The sequence below is a fragment of the Phragmites australis genome, chromosome 2 (assembly GCF_958298935.1).
Source record: "Phragmites australis chromosome 2, lpPhrAust1.1, whole genome shotgun sequence".
Taxonomy (NCBI): Eukaryota; Viridiplantae; Streptophyta; class Magnoliopsida; order Poales; family Poaceae; genus Phragmites; species Phragmites australis.
The window spans coordinates 27,447,379-27,464,974 of record NC_084922.1 but is presented as its reverse complement, the minus strand read 5'-3'; the positions used below and the strand labels follow the sequence as shown (position 1 = coordinate 27,464,974).

Genomic DNA, 17,596 nt, shown 5'->3' with positions numbered 1-17,596 from the left:
ATAAGCTGTTTGTCTGTTGGAATGACACTCCCTTAGTTTTTAAAAAGAATTTTTCACTATTGATTTCACAATTTGAACAGTCACGGTTCGAGCCCCTCTAACTGCGCAAGACAAGAATACCTAATTTCGTCGCAACCTAACGGCAAAATGCAGCAAAAGTGCAAAACTATAGGTGTGGTTCTTGTATCTCTCCCAGTCTGGGCCAACAGATGCGTAGAATCCTAAAAAGAAGTCCATTTGTTATATGTATTCACTGTTGGAGCTTGGTTCGGTACAAATATATGATCTTGTCTGGTCCTAGAGCGTCGAGCTTCATTCCACATCCTAGGCCGATAGATGCATACTCTGTATTTGCTCGTGTAGGCGAGTTCTTTTCTCAGTTTTACAAAATCACCTTCATACGAGTAATCAATCACAATCTTAACTCTTGCACCTACTCATGTGACTTCAAATTCAGTTAATTAAACAGAAGCTTAACTCAACATATCCAGACAGACATAACCAACTAAACAATAATCTTTTCAACAAATATAATTTTGCTCAGCCTACTTATACGATGTAGTTCTATAAAATCTCGTGCGGGAACCAAACACACTCTATGTGATTGCACAAGCTACACCATGGCCATATCATCAAAATGACACTCATTTTCATCTTTTCAACAAATACGTCTTTGCTTAGTCTACTTATACGATGCAGCCCTATAAAATCTCATCCGAAAACCAAACACACACTATGCAACTGTACAAGCTAAGTCATGATCATATCGTCAAAATGACACTTTATTTTCTTTTATGGTAAGCAAAGTTACAGGCAAAGTGAAAAAAGGGCACCCAACGGAAAGGGGAAGGAACGGCGATCATATCTTGCCGGCCACGCCCACGCCTCAGGCGCGCAAGACATGCAGACGCAGAGAAGTCAGTGCCCCGAAGACAGCGTCCGAGAAGGCAGCGCGAGCGCACGCGCCCACCCACCGCCACCACCCGTTCCGCGCGTGACCATGTCCACCACCGCCTGCTCGAAACGCTCGGCATCCATGCCCCTCCCCGGCGCCGGCGCTGGCAAAGGCAAGGACCCGACCCCGGGTGGGAGCGGCGGCGGGCGCGCTCGGCTCCGCGACGAGCAGCTGCGCCAGCTCCGCGAGCTCTTCCTCCGCTTCGACCTCGACGGCGACGGCAGCCTCACCAAGTTGGAGCTCGCAGCGCTACTCCGCTCGCTGGGCCTCCGTCCCGCGGCCGGGGACGAGATCCACGCGCTCATCGCCGCCATGGACGCCGACGGCAACGGCACGGTCGAGTTCGACGAGCTCGCCTCCTCCCTGGCCCCGCTGCTCCTGGGGCCGTGCCGCCCCGCCGTCGCCGTCGACCAGGCGCAGCTCGCCGAGGCGTTCCGCGCCTTCGACCGCGACGGCAACGGGTTCATCTCCGCCGCCGAGCTCGCGCGGTCCATGGCGCGGATGGGCCACCCCATCTGCTACGCCGAGCTCACCGACATGATGCGCGAGGCCGACACCGATGGCGACGGCGTCATCAGCTTCCAGGAGTTCACCGCCATCATGGCCAAATCAGCCGTCGACTTCCTCGGCCTCGCCGCCTTGTGACTGCGCCGAGGCAAATCCATGGTTTCACGGATTCCTCCTTCGATCTCCTCCTCTGTTCGTGCATTCCTTCCCAGTTTCTTTTCCATCTCGCTTTGCTAATACTCCATTTCACGGAGTACATTCATTTGAACTGAATTGGTGTATGTATCATGTCTGATTCTGTAAATATGATGTCATGTTGCTGTAGTGCACATTTGATTTGACATTGCTATCCACGGAAAGAAGGGAATAATTGCCAAATTCACAAAACAGTATTGTGCTTGATAAGTTTGATTTTGGTACTTGGGAACTGCTGTGTTCATCGGCAACACAAACAGAATATTGAAAGATACACAAAACTGGGTGGTGAAATTTGCTTTCAGATCACATGGAACAAAGGATGCAGAAAGACAATGCTTGATCCAATAAAATGATTCAGCAGAACAAATCCATGCATGCATTTGTAGAAGTTAGGACCTGATACTTGAACTGGTACAAAACATTTGTCTCTCCACTAAAATTATCAGCAATTTTCCGTATCATCATTTGCGGCAGCTTTTCTGAACGAAGTTGCCCAAATAGCATCCAATAATGTGTAGATTTTTCTTATGCAGCTTCTGGAAGAGCCGGAAATTAACCATTCTCATGTGCTGTACAAAAAAACAAGAATATCAACAAGGTGAATCAAAGTACAAATAATCTGGTCAGAAACAGTACACCCCCAATGAGGCCCAAAACTGAAAAGTTGAATTAAGTACAAACAAGTGGCCTTTTGTTGCTTGCTTAATTTGTAGTTTTATTCCTCGGCAACAGATTTGGGAACATTTTTTATGGAGACTAGTAGCTTTCAACTATGCTGCAAAAAAAGTTATGTCAGATTTCAAGTAAAATGAGAAACAAGCAATAGTTACATTCATGTATGTTTTGAGAGGTAAATGAAAAAATCATAGAGAATTAACAAATGGAAGAGTATCAAGTAAGAGACAATCGAGATAGTCCGTACACAATGACATATATAGTTACATTTCCTTATGTAGCGCCACACGTGGCAGGTGAGGGCTACACGAATACCAGAAATTCAGTTCCCCGGTGGTGGGGCTAGAATTCGTTGCGGATTTCGCCGGTGGCGGCTGGCATGGATCACTGACGCAGGTCATTGTGGCCGCGGAATCCTCACCTCACCTCAACTCGAATACCAGAAAATGGACAAATCCTGTGCCCAACTCGAATACCTCACTAGCTCGTGTTTAAAAGGGAGAGAATGGGCCCATTCTTTCAATTCTCTTCTGAATTCTTTCAAGTGAATTCCTTTGTAAAAGTGCAAGCGGTTTCCCGTCTTAGCTGCGAACTACAAGGAATGCATCATGTGAAATACTAGTAAGCATCCAACTCCAGTCCAGTTGCATGGGTCCTACTTTTAGGGGTTCAATAAAAAATTAAATGAATTGCACTTGGCTTTGGCCCTTTTCTCCTTGTTTTTTTATGTGGTTTAAAAAAAAAGGTGAATAAATGGTTCCCTTCTGTTGCTAGTACATTCACCGCCATGTGACTGGTGCACAACGAAGTGGCCAACTGGTGGAATCGTGAGACTATACTTACTTGAAGTTTTTAGAATTGTTGAGTACGTATGGACGGCACAAAAGTAAAAGAATCTAGATTCAGGAAAATCAACTAAAAGGAATGGAAGGAAAAAAAAACCAAAGAGAAAAGAAAAAAGAAAAAAATAAACACGAAATTGCGTTGAGGATCATCCCTGAGGCCCACACACGCTCAGAAAGAGAGCGCTTACCGCTAGTCTAGAAGCCGTGGTATTTATTTCGGCTCCTATCTATAGGACGGCCGAGCCATGCCGTTCCGTCAATCAACCTGATAGCCCAGCTCACTCGATTAGGCCCGCGGGCATTTTTCTTCAACCTCATCACCGCCCTCTTCCCGTCTTCGGTGAACTTTCCACCATGTCATTGCCCCTCCCATCCTTCTCTGTCTCTGACAGCTCCCGCTGCCCGCTAATCATTACCTTCTCATCACCCCCGCCTACCTCTAGGCTTCTATAGCCATGGGAGAGAGCCTTGCCCTAAACCCTAACCTTGTCGGGAGAAGATGACATGGTAGCGGCAAGGGAGGGAGACGGAAGCATCAACACAACAGTGATGGAGGACAGGTGAGGTACGTGGTGACGGGGGAGGGTTCACGAGGATGCACACGGAGAGAGAAGAAGATGGGCGCTTTAGTAGCTGTCCAATTGCTCTTTGCACAAATATGGTGAATTTAGCTCAACAGGTAGGTTGTTCCAGCGCGGTCCACTTTAGGATGTATGTGGATACGCAATGACCCATTCTAGGTTATAAAAATATTCCACCACAGTCATCAAGAAAATAAACTAACAATAAGTTTTGGATTGAAAAAAGTGAAAATTGCATCCTAGGCCCACTCATGACACCTGATCGGTCTCCTCCGTTCCAAAATGGGCTCCAACTGCTCCATGCGAAAAGGCCAGCCTTAACGAAATTAACAGGGCGGGAGTTACTTTACCTGGTTAGTCTCTGTCAAGACCGGTCCACGAAACAGACTCTCAGATATATACTGAGCTAGGAATCAATACTAATATATTGTGAATTCATAGATAATAATTAAAACAATATACATCTTAATTGTACTTAAATTATCTTAAAAAATAATATTCAAGGGTCGAAGAAACAAATAAAATTACAGAGGATCTAAACGTAGTCTTTATTCCTCTTGATAACTCCACATACAAATTGACGGATAACCACATCAGAATGCACCATCCTCCATAGACTCTTAAAAGTTTTCTCCAACTTAGTGTATTTGGGTATAGCAAGTGTGATCAAATTTTATACTCTTCAAGGTCTGAGGGAAAATATGCATATGAAGGCTTGAATAATAATGTGACTAAAATGTCCCTTTTCTATAAACAATATTTATTTGAAAACAGTTAAAAGTGAGTAATAAATTAAGTAAACAAAAAAAAGTAACCTCAAAACTTTCCGCATCTTGACTTAACCATCCATCTAACACCTCAACCATGACTCCCATGACAAAAATTAACTCAAAAACCAACATCCTCAGCTATAGATCCCACACCATAGCTAACCAAACCAACCAAACCATCATATTCTAATTATGTGAAGGTTCCTTATCACTCTTGACTGTGAGTATGATTGATTAACTGGATTTTACACTATGTAAAGGTTATACACTTTACTGGTAAATTATGAATACCTGTTTTGCCTATGTCTGCCAACACTTACATACTGATGAGCTGTGCGACAAGGAACAATTATAAAGCTTTTACAAAGCCACTCTCAACATGTGCATACCCGCTAAGGTTTCACCACCGCATGAATTACCTCTTGTACCATACGGATCCAAGAAATCAAGTCATTATGCTCCTATCTAGTCTACAAAATGTTGAGAGTAATGCTACTTAATCAGCTAGGTCCGTTCCATATAAGCTTGTAGTTATACTATTAACTCAGAATGACCACTCCACCAACCGGTCCTTAGATTTGAGAAATACTGCTACTAACCCAACTATGCAACCTGCATCGGTCTTATCCAAACCACTTGCTTAAATCCTAATTCCATGTTGCTAACAAAATATTATTCTATTATCTTTTAATCATAGTTGCATAAAGACCATTATCATATTCAGTTGAGCTATTATTATTCTCACCATCACAAAGCAAGGCTAAGCATGATTTACTATTCCATAACCAAAACTATAGACAAGGATGTTAAAGGAAAACTACGGTATAGCCTAACATGGGATTCTCAATAATATTATTAGCATGTATATTTATAAATTAAAACATTTGAAAACTAGGATCAATATGGTCAAGAACACAACTTGCCTTCCTAATACTCATTTAGGTATTCAACAAAGTCTTGCTCTTAAAGTCCTTCTTGCTCCTTGGAAATGTTGGTGTCTACTCGGAAAAACAAGCAGAGAGACAATATATAAACACCAAGAACTAAATGCCACACGACAGACAACGTCACTAGATAGATTATGATTTTCTATTTTTTTTCGAAAAGAACAGATCAAATCAGAGCTATGGTTGACAAGTTAGGGCTTTCGAAAGATTAAAAAAGGACTAAAAGATTAATTACATGTGAAATTAAGTGATTAGGAATTTCTAGAAATTTTTGAAGTGATTTAGGATTTTCTAGCATTTATTATATTTTATTGGAACTATTTAACTAAAAAACATTAAACCGAATTATTAACTATTTATTTATTAAAAAACATTATTAAAATTATTATAAAATTAAAACTAATTAAAATAATTATTTTATACTTAAAACTATTTTTATTGCATCATTAAACCCTATTATGATGCCATCACAGATTGGACGACTCATGTTAACCTAACCGAACCGGTATCGACATGCCTTGGTTGTCTCCGGTGCTAGGGGACTATGGCAAGTCTCTGCCGATAGTGATGTACTGCTAGAGTCTTTTCGAAATGAAGCTATGGTCAACGGATCTCGATGATGAGCGGCATGATAGGTAGAGCAGACGATGCCGAACTCACATCGGCACTGTATCGTTGCCGACGATCTCCACCGAGGCCCGGCGACATGAAACGATGGCGAAGTCCTTCGAAGCGCCAAGGTTAAGGCCTTTTGGTGATGGACTTGCGTCGGTGAGTTGGGCAAAACGCTCGGGATAGTTTGAGGAAGGTTCTGGGGTCACATATTTATACCCAAGAGCTGTGATGAGTCTAGATCCGAGATGACTAGAGTTTTGGCGGTATTGGCTTTATCTCGAACGTGATTTCCTTGTTTGAAGCAAGCTCAACTGGAGATAGCATGGGCAAAACATCGTGTAGGTCATTTGGAGTCCACGCGACAAGCTTTTGGAAGGCTTTCATCCCGAATTCGTTCGGATTTGAGAGGATTTGGTGTGGTCGGCGAAATCGTTTTGAGCTCAGACTCTACGTTTAAACCATGCCCTACTGGAGATGTTACGGGCCAAAGATTTGGATGCGATGGCATGTTGTCGTTGCCATGTTGGATGAAGAGCAACGGGAGGAAAGAGACGATGGTGTTGGCTGGCTGGGTTGCCTTGCGCACGAGCGGCCCAGAGAGAATAAAAGAGAGTGAGAGGGGAGAGGCGAGTTAGCTGACTGGGTGTCTTGACCTAGGTGGAGGTCGGGCATGCACGGGCTTGAGGAAAGGAAGAGGAAACAGGCCGGGTAGAGAAGAGAGGCTGGGAGAGAAGAGAAGGGGAGAGAGGAAGCGAGTGGGCTAAAAAGAGATTTGAGCCAGAAGAGAGATGGAGATTTACTCTTTTTTTTATTCTTTTCCTATTCTATTTTTGTAAAATAAAATAATCATACTAACAAACAATCTAGAAAGTTTTTTATATTGTAAAATCTTATTTATTTATTTATTTATATTTATATTAATTAATTCTTGTGTGGGCTGTTACCCTAGCCCCTAGGCCGTCGCAGCCACGAAACCCTTCCCTCCTCCACCGCAATGGCCGGCGGCGAAAGCTCCCCCACCCAGCCGCCACCGAAGAAACGCCGAAATGAACCAAGCACCACCACCATCCACCTCCGCCTCCCCTCCCTCGCAACTCTCGTCCGTGCCGCCCTCACCTGCCGGTGGCGCCGCGCGGTGGCCTCCTCCCCGGCCTTCCGCCGCCGCTTCCGTGCCCTCCACCCGCCCCTATCCTCGGCCTCTTCTTCGAGGCCCCTGCCCCCGCGCAGAATCCTAACGTCCCCAAATTCCCCTCCTTAGCCCCCGCCCGCCCCCGCGATGGGTACCTGGCCGCCGCCGTCCGCGGCGGCGACTTCTTCCTCACCTCCCTCCAGCACGGCCCCCCGGCGAAACCTCCTGCTGGGACGTCATCGACTGCTCCCGCGGCTACGTCCTCCTGCTGAATTGGGATGATGAATTACTGGTCGTGATGAACCCCTTGACGCGCCGCTGCGGAAGTGCCTTTGATGCTTGCCCTCAAGGTGTCTTTGCTGGGTCCCGTGGCTGGCGCCACCACATCCAGCTTAGTCCTCGCTTGCTCTGCTCGGCCGAGGACCGCATGCCTTTCCTCGTTGTGTTTCTTTTGCACATGACAAATCGAGGGTACGGGGTGTTTGTCTTCTCCTCGGACACAGGGAGCGGAAAGTTCACCCATGAGTGAAGATCCCATGCCCCTGTGAAGTCATATGAAGATAACCGTTGGATTCAGAACGAGGGTACCATGCAAGCGAATGGGTTCGTGTACTGGGTTTACCACGATCAGAAGCATCTGATTTCACTTGACACCGCCACAATGAAATTTCTCAGTCGTTGAGCTCCCACAGTGCCTGAGTCATTGTGCTTTTGGTGTCGGTGAAACGAAGGACGGCACGACTTGCATTGCTTATTCAGATGGACTCAACGTTGGTGTCTTGATGCACACAAGGGATGGTGGTGTTGAGAGACGGTTGCTGAACAGGTGGTCCACTTGGGAGAGAAATTTTATGAGGCCCGCGCGCGCGTAAGACCCCTGTCAGACCTTTATTCGCGTCGTACACGTGTGATTGCATAGCGCGCGCGTGCATACCTGCGCACACGAGGACACATGTCAAAGCACTGCACGGGTCTCTACGAAAGACCCGATCTCATAAAATTTCCCTCCGTCCCCTTGGGCAGAGAACTTAAAACGGGTCCTCCAAGGCGAATTGGATGATGACAGCAAGCTGAATTACTTGGTGGACAACCCCAGTGAGCTGTTTGTTTTGGCAGTCCGGGATGGCTGCGCGTATTTGGCAACATCATGGATGTATCATGATCCCCGAACCCCAAGCTGGTTCCTGTCCCTATGTTTGGAGAGACGATGAAACTGGAAAGATTGAGGACATATGATAATATTGTTCATCCATACATTATGGCGTGGCCTCCTTCTTTAGTGGAAATTATGGGAGGTTTGCACTTGAAGACGCTCCCTGAAATGCATTACTAGGCATCGGTTTATCTGTTATCACTTAACCACTTGGCACTTCTCAGTATTGATGTAAGAGTTCTGTACCCAGTCTGTTTCTTAGGTTGTCGTTTGTGTTTATTTTTAAGTGCTGGAGTGTGGCATTATTATAGTCTCTTTTGTGGTCTGTCTGTAAGACCTTTCCTGGGCATGTTAATTATCATACTTTGCTTTCTCAATATTGAGATAATTATGTGTTAGTTGGTAGCAATGAAAGATGGCAGTAGAACATCTACATCCTTTCTGTACGATATATTTGCTTGCATAATTCCTTAACCAACTTTTGTTTACTACACAATGCCTGCAATTCTCTTTAGAAGCATAATACGGAAGAACTTGGAGAAAATAAAAGAAGTAAACTGTTGTCTGGTATATTTATTTACACATTTGTAGCAGTGAAGTTCCCACTCCACGTCGGCCGGCCGCCATGAGGTTTTCAGGAAGCAATGGGGACTGGGGAGTGTGCCCATAATTCTTTAAGGATCCCACTTGAACTTGGACTGAAGTTCTTGTTTTGAAAGCTGAAATGTTGCAGTTGCTTTGGTATAGCGGTGTTATAGAAACAATGGGGACAGATGACAAAAATTATTGTGATGGCTACAATGTTGTGAATATGGAAAGAGCTCGAGTGTAACTCTGGACTCATGATATGGATTATCTGATGCTAAGAAAGTGCCGTTGAGGTTAAGCTTCTTGATATGGTGGGTCGTATCACTGCACCTGATGGTAGGTCCATTGGCAACAGTCATGGCCTTCATGAGGTCGTTCCAATAGGTTGCCGGTGATGCCAGCACTGAAGAAAAGCAATGTCATCTCTCATCTGCTAAGCACCCATTGTTGGATTACTGTACATGCTGCATTGACAAAGGGAGTGTCGGTGATGGTTATGGTTGCCATTAGAGTTTTACACTTTTAGGGCAAGAAGCAAAGGCTGATAATGACCTCATGGTTTAACTACGAAGAAGCTCACAAGCGACGTACTCATATGATCGCCATCATTGATAGGTCAGTGTCACCTTCAACTAATCTGAAATTTGACAACATCATAGCCCCACTGAAGTCAAAGAGATATATATATATATATATATTCAGATGCAAGAGCCAAGCGTAGTTGGAATCTATCGCATGCAACCGATTTATCACTTAGAGGGTTAGTAATGAGAAAAAGATAAAACTATGCATCCTATGTTTGAATTGGTTCATCATATGCAGCTAGGTAGTGTTTATAGCACTAGCATTTATCTACCTTTTTGTTCTGTTTTGAACATCTGCCTTCAGTTAACGCTTTTCGAATTGTTGGATTATTTTTCCTCATCCATAGACAAGTCATCTTCAACGGTTATAGTTAGCTGCTATCTCTTATTTTTCTCAGCACACTTATCAAAATTTATACAGTCCCACCATTTTCAATTTCTCATACCTCACAATGCATAGAGCTATCTCTTGATTTCTCTCCATCAAGAGCTAGCTCTCCAAGATTTTCCTCCACATCAGCAAAATAAGAACTAGCAGCTAGTTCTTATCTCTACTCTACTCATTTTTCCCCTCTCCACATCTACAATAATAAGAGCTAGTACTATCTATAATCATTGGAATTGCCCTTACAGTTTGTGATGAAATATTAGAGTTTCTCACTACCATAGAAACAACAATAGCAGACACAACGTCATAGACGGATATTTACACATAGACGGTTGACAGATAAAAGTGTCTGTGATATTCCCAGCCATCTAGAAAAATGAGAACACATAGATAGTTTTACTAAAATACCGTATGTGAGTTGACAGTTCCTAGACATAAATGGTTTTACTAAAAAATCGTCTATGTGTTGTTGAATGACACATATAGCTCTATGAAAAACCATCTGTGTCTAGTAGCCATCTGCACACAGATGACCTTTTAGTAAAACCATCTATTCGTTCTCGCGCTCCTAGACACAGATAATTTTTATACATATTTGTTTGTGTCTACATGATCAACACAAATGATTTTTATAAATATTCGTCTGTAGTATATATTTAAAAATTCATAAAATATTCATGCGAAGTCAGGTGAAGAAACTTTTTATATAAAAATTGTAGTTTTCGATAAGATTTACAACTTTTTATTTGATAACTTTCCATTTGAAGTTATTTAGATACCCAACTAATTATTCAAAGTTTTAGACAATAAAAATCAAAAGGATAAAATATCATATTCCAATCAGCAATGATGTACATGTGATATGGTAGGAAGTCACGCGAAGCATGAGGTCATGGGTTCTACGCCTACAAACCACACACACGCAAAAAATTGTGTGACTTATGACTTGCAACGCGTGACATCCCCGGGATGGCTCGGGTGCAATTTTTTTTTTATTTTTCCTATGTTGAAAATATTATTTTTTCTAAAAATAATATCACATACAATTTTTATTAAAAACCATCTATGCTATGTCATATTACAGATAGATGGTTATCCGTATGTGAAAAACTTGATATCATAAATACTTTCGCATAGACGACTTTGTTTCTCGTCTGTGATATGCGTTAAAAACTGTCTGTGATAGTGTGATATGTAGTAGTGTCTAATACAATATGCAATTTTTAAACTTCATACTCACACATTTTCACTGTATAAGTCCACTCTTAGGATGTGTTCTTTCAAAATGTAGATCCATTCACAGGAAATCAAGGGGGTAGTTGTGGCAATATTTCCGGTTTCTATCCCTGCTATAATGCTGCAAAAGATGTTGATAGTTCTAGTATGCCATCTAATAGAGTATGATCGTCCAATGCCATCAACTATTTCATAGATATGGCGAACTTTTGGTACGAATTTTGAATATGAGAGAGTAATATTTACCGGTTCAGCATGCGGGACGGATTATACTAAGAAATTTTCCTTAATCGTAAGAAGATCCATCACTTCAACAAGACATTAGCATTACACACAAAAACATGATTTTCTTGCTCTCGCTATAAAAATTTTTTCTTACTGATACCGAATGTGGGATAATTATATATTTAGTGTGAAATGGTTTATAAGACAAAATCGCACTCCTTACTCATTGATAGCACACAAAAGTTGATTTAGTGCTTGCACGATTCGTTGATCAAATTTGTCTACCACAGTGCATGCAATTCCTTTTAGAAGCATAACACATTAGAAATTGGAGAAATAAAATAGGTGAAGTGCTGGTCTTGTTTGGTACACAAATTTAAACAACCTATGTGCTCATAGTTCTTGAAGGATCCTACTTAAACTTGGACCAAATTCTTTTGGAATATGTAATTAATGTTGCGGTTGCTATGGTATAGTCATGTGTACTCATTGAAAAGGACTTCGATTTGGAGAAAGATAGCTAGCGCATCAGCACTTGCTAGCTGATGCTTGCTACTTGCTAGATTATGTTCATGTGTAGACAGCATGAGCCAGCCTCAAGAGGAAGTCCATCTGAAGCAGGGAGGGTCACTAACAGTGTATAGACCAAATTAGCTACTACATACTAGATACTAACAAAAAAAACTAGGGGGCCACGGCCCAGTATGGTGACGAAGATGGTGCACTGTAGGATGACCAACTTGAAGTAGTCGATGTCGGTGAAGGTTCTGACGTCGATGTAGTTGTAGGTGGCCGTAATTCCGGCAGAAGTCATCGGAGCCATAGTCGAACAGGTAGTAGATCAGTACCTTTCCCTGTGTCCCGCCAGTGACGAGAAGCCATGAGGGCCACGTTCGAGCACATTGCATTTTGGTCTCATGACAAACCACCCGATTAGCACCTTGATGTCCTTCCTGTAGACCCAAAGAGATCGAGGCACATCTGGGCACGGGATGGTCATGGGGCAGATTGGAGCTCATCGACCTCACAAAATTGATGGAGGAGCATAGTACTGAGGAGAACAAGCCACATTAGGCCTTCTGCCAGAAAAGTTAGGGGTGTCCTTGCGCGGTTACCGGCACAAGCACTACCGGATTTCGAGACTTTGCCGTGTGCCTAGGGCACACGGCGAAGGCCTTAAAACACTCGGCAACATGTTTGCCGAGTGTAACACTCGGCATATCACTGTCGGCATACACAGTGCCGGCAAACTACTGTTTGCCGAGTGTTTTATATCGTGCACTCGGCAAACATATTTGCCGAGAACCAAATACGACACTCGGCAAAAAAAAGTGACCTAACGGTGCCAATGCGTTAACGGCCTCTTTGCCGAGTGTCTCAGGGATACACTCGGCAAACACGAGGACACTTTGCCGAGTGTCTCAGGGATACACTCGGCAAACACGAGGACACTGTGCCGAGTGTCCGTGTATACACTCGGCAAAGTGAGCACAGAATAGCACCCAAATAGCACAGTTTGGCGACACGTGCCACGCATTGCCGAGTGTATCCCGTGGACACTCGGCAAAGTGGCATCCAAAATGCCAGATTGAACAGCCTTGTGACACGTGTCCGTTTTGCCGAGTGTAACACTCGGCATAGCCTTGTTTGCCGAGTGTTACACTCGGCAAACTGTTATTTAGCAGGTCGATAATTGATCCATACCAGATTCAAAACTGTCACTGCAATTCAAAATAATATACATATATTTCACAGATTACCACCTTCACATAAACATCGCATATTACGCAAACATCACATAAAGCGTCGCATAAACATCGCATATTACGCAAACATCACATAAAACGTCGCATAAACATCACATATTACACAAACATCAGATAAAGCGTCGCATAAACATCGCATATTACACAAACATCACATAAACCGTCGCAAGTGACACAAACATGACAAATTGTCGTGACAAGATAGCAAAACATAGTCCAAACAAAAAGAAAATGTAGCAGGCCGTAACGGACTCAACACTTGATTACCACCTTAACCTGCATCAATTAAGGAGCAAAAACGCTAATTAAGAAGTATGCATTTGAAAGTAAACAGAAATGGTAAGTATGGATATAGGGTTACAAAAGTAAGTTTTCAAAGTGAGGAGAACAAACCAAAGTGAGGTGGAGTACCAAAGTGCGAACCTCCAGCTCCAGGCGTATTCGATCCCTCTGATGGATACTGCACAAAGTAGATAGTTAGCACAACACTCTATGGTTGTAAGAATAGTAATAATGGTGATTACAAGGTTATAAACTAACTCATAGGAGTGTTTGGAGCCTGTGGAGCAAGTGGACGAGAAGGGGTTGGCATCGGTGGCGGAGTTTGACCCATTGCAGCATAAAGGGGCGTCATCATCGCATACCACTGGGATCGTTCTGCCGCCAGTGTTTGGAGCCTGTGGAGCAAGTGGACGAGAAGGGGTCGGCATCAGTGGCGGAGTTTGACCCATTGCAGCATAAAGGGGCGTCATCATCGCATACCACTGGGATCGTTCTGCCGCCATCCTCTCCTCGAACGATCTCTCTAATTCGTGCCGGAGCCTCTTTTCTTCATCCAGCTGGGCCTACAGTATGTCATCGCAATCTCATCATCATTCCAATGCAAAGCATGTAAAGATAGTGGAGGATGAATGAAACAGAACTAACCTGCATTTCGTTCATCGCAATCCGTGTAGGCTCTGGGCGAGGGCGTATACCCGGACCTGAGCTCGTGCTCTGAGCTCTAAGCTGAGAGAGAGAGGGAGTGGTGGCCGTATCGAGTGTGCCGTCGCCAATCCAGAACCGGCCATGTTTCTTGCCTCCTCCCGCCCTCATAACCACTTCCCCATCAAGATCCTGCTCGCTCGGATCAAAGTCTGGGCCGTGGACCTCCTTTGCCATCGATGTGTATCCATCCAGGCGAGCCTTGACGTTCTCGTTGGTGTACGCTGAGGCCGGGTCATTCGGGTCATAAGCAACCCCGTGCATCGCCTTTGACTTATGGGCCAAAGCATAAGCCTTGAACTGAGAGAGAGGCTGGCCATCATTTTTTGCCGACTGCAACAGAAAAGCAATAACATTCATAAAGGGGACGCCCGCACAGAAATTAAGGAGAACTGAGCTTGGAAACAACAGATGCTATTGCATACCCATCTAGCCGCGAAACCAGTCAGGCTGAGGTTGCCTTAATGGTGTGGCGCGCCAGGCATCAACAATCGCCTTTCCCGGCAAGCATTGTGACTCTCCTCCCACTCGGGAGCGCACCACTTGTCCATGATCACAAACCAGCACGGAAGGTCTCCGGCGCACCACCCCGGAGGCACCTAAATAATCAAGTGCATGATATATAAGAAGAAGAAATTAAGTGTTAGTAATCTAAGGAACAATAAGCTTTATTGTACTTTACCTTCAGGTACTGCTCCCGGGTCAGAGATATGGTCCTAGCGTCTTTTTTTGTCACCTTCGCTCCAAGGTGTTCCGCGTGAAATTTGATCACGGCCTGGACGCGCGCCTCATAGTGCATATCCTTAACAAGTTTCTTGGCAGCTTTGTCGATGACAGCAGCTGCCCTAGCCTCCAAGCCCGGCTCGCATCTAAAAAAATCCTGCATATAGACGCGACGGATCCAGTCATTAGTTAAATAATTTCCATGCGATTAGTATTGACTAATGTAGTGCGAACGAAACTTACCCACAGCTCGGCCTTCACCCGCTCGGCTCTATTGGGAAACACCCTTCCCTCCCGGTCACGGGCGTCCGGCGCGGCTGCATAGTGGGCCCATGTGTATGCCGGCTCGGTTACTCCGCCCAAAGTAACCATGCCAGGGAACTTCTCCTTGATCAAAAGTCCAAGGATGCCGTTTACATGGCGTGAGTGGTCACCCTCTCCAACCCTCAGCCAGTTCCTGCACAAGTGTAAAGGCAATTTATTAGTATGTGTTGAAATATTGAAGATACAAAGGCAAAAAAATAATGAGAGTAGAGAGAGCCATTTACTTCTCTCCATCTGGTCGAATGAGCGGGCGTCTAGCCATTGGCACCGGTCGCCTCGGGAGGCTCGAAGGACCACGCAGCCACACATGAGAAGAAGTAGAGCTAGAGCTACCCCCCTGGTCAACCTGCTCCTCCTCTACCTGCTCCTCCTCTACCTGCTCCTCCTCATCCCCAGACTGAGTCGCAGCCGTAGGTATAGGCGAGTCAGACTCAGACTCAGCCGCACCTAGAGGCGACTCAGTCTCCTCCTCAACAGCAGGTATAGAAGCACCTCCTCCACCCCTACCTCCACCTCTCGGCCTTCCTGGAGGTCTTCCCCGGGGTCTCTTTCCGGACCCGTCACCTGCATCCGTGGCTTTCCCCGTCGCCTTTTTGTATAGCGACGTTAACTTCCTCATACCGCCCACCATGCTATGAGAACAAGTAAACCAATTAGTACGGATGTTACAACTTGATGTAAATAAATGAAGCATACTAAAAAAAACATGCTATGAGAAAGAATAAGTCATACAGTTATTACAAATAAACATACAGTTATTAGAAATAATCATCATCATCGGGATCAGCTGGATCATAAGTCTCATCATCACTATCACGCGTGTCGAAATAATCATCCTGATGCTCGGGAGGAGGAATGGCGTCATCACTGTCATTGTCTAAATGTAACCGCTCAAGTAATTCCAAGTCCCTTGTATTCTCAACCTCATCTTCTTCGTCCTCGTCAGCACCAGTTTCATTGTCTACTTCCATGCCCTGAGCTTCCGTCAAGTCGATCTCAAAATTCCCTACGAGCCCATCTTCTTGAAAGAATTCTCCATCATATGTGTTGGGGTCTATGTTGTAATCTTCATTGTTTGGGACTGGTAGTTTACCGTGTGGCGGTACCTTGTACACAACATCCCAACCCTTAAGACGCTCAATGGTTTTGCACGGGTACGAGAGATAATAAACTTGCGTGGCCTGTTGAGCCACAATATAGACATCGTCGCCTGGTAAGACGGTTGATTGTCGAATTTCGACTAGCCCAAGATTAGGGGTCCATCTCACTACTTCTGGATCGAACCAATGGCATTTGAATATGACGGGATTCAGAGGTTTGCTCCCATCAAAATTTAGTTCGTATATTTCTTCAATTCTTCCGTAGTACTCAGCCCCATCTAAGCCTGCAGTAAAAACTCCGGTATTTGTTGTTCTACGATTGGGCCGACTCTGCTCGTGGCTTGCTGTGTGGAAGCGATATCCATTCACATCGTAAGCCTTAAATGACCTGACCCTATAGGCACAACCATCCGCAACTTGTCTCAAGTCGGCACTCATAGACTCGTCGGTTGTTCCCTACAAGTTTAAGCGGGATAGCTTGGTGTATTAGTCGCATGTAAGAAATGAAATCAAGTTAGAAATGAAATCAAGTTGGTGTAATAGCCAAGTTAGAAAGTACTTTCTGTTTGAACCAAGAAATAAAATCGGGCATGTCATTTCCCACACCATCTCTAAGAAGGGCCGAAGCTTCCTCGAGGGTAGGTTCCCTTGATTCATGCCAGAATTGCTCATTGAATTCCCTATAGCAATGAGAAGAAGCGGAGTTGGACACAAACTTGTGACTAGTTGAGAAATAATGTATTGAGCACTTACTGCATGTACGGCTCCACTTCGGATAGGTTGGTCAAGACATACAACATAATAGTGCGCCACTCTTCATGTTGCAAGGTCTTGTTAGTCGCACCACTTGCACTGCCAAGTTGCCCTCTAAAGATGCTAAGCTTTGATTCATCTTCGGGGTTTCCAACATTGTAACGAGGGGGTGGATTATGCACACTGGGAAGATTGTCAGCATAGTATTTTGTTGTGAAGTTTGACACCTCCTCCAGGATGTATGCCTCGGCTATGGATGCTTCAATTTTGCATTTATTTTTACATTTATTTCGAAGAATCTTTTGGAATCTCTCAATTGAGTAGCACCAGCGGCCCTGCACGGGCCCCCCCCCATTCGTGCTTCATACGGGAGGTGCAAAATCATATGTTGCATCGGATTAAAGAAGCCGGGTGGAAAGATCTTCTCCAACTTGCAGAGCAACACAGGCGCCAGTCTTTCCATGTCTGCTACCACGGTATGAGATAACTCTTTGGCACAAAGCTGGCGGAAGAAATTGCTCAACTCCGCAAGCACTAGCCAAACATCCTC

General features: G+C 44.4%; 1 protein-coding gene, 1 long non-coding RNA gene and 1 pseudogene across 2 annotated transcripts; 2 read left to right on the top strand and 1 right to left on the bottom strand.

Annotated features, from left to right (window-relative positions):
• Positions 1-726: 726 nt before the first annotated feature.
• Positions 727-2,497, top strand: LOC133906539 (probable calcium-binding protein CML12). Its single transcript, XM_062348483.1, has 2 exons — positions 727-2,071; positions 2,194-2,497. The coding sequence occupies exon 1, from the start codon at positions 902-904 to the stop codon at positions 1,598-1,600; it is 699 nt and encodes a 232-aa protein (XP_062204467.1). The 5' UTR covers positions 727-901; the 3' UTR covers positions 1,601-2,071; positions 2,194-2,497.
• Positions 2,498-7,087: 4,590 nt separating this feature from the next.
• On the top strand, positions 7,088-8,810 carry LOC133904730 (uncharacterized; annotated as a pseudogene).
• Positions 8,811-13,283: 4,473 nt separating this feature from the next.
• Positions 13,284-13,646, bottom strand: LOC133909972 (uncharacterized). The gene is made up of 2 exons (XR_009908472.1): positions 13,556-13,646; positions 13,284-13,438 (listed from the first exon to the last, which is right to left on the bottom strand). It is a non-coding gene; the product is annotated as an uncharacterized LOC133909972 (long non-coding RNA).
• Positions 13,647-17,596: the final 3,950 nt, after the last annotated feature.

What these genes read in the sequence shown, in the direction of transcription:
- LOC133906539 (XM_062348483.1), top strand. Translation starts at nt 902, where the DNA reads ATGCAGACGCAGAGAAGTCAGTGCCCCGAAGACAGCGTCCGAGAAGGC.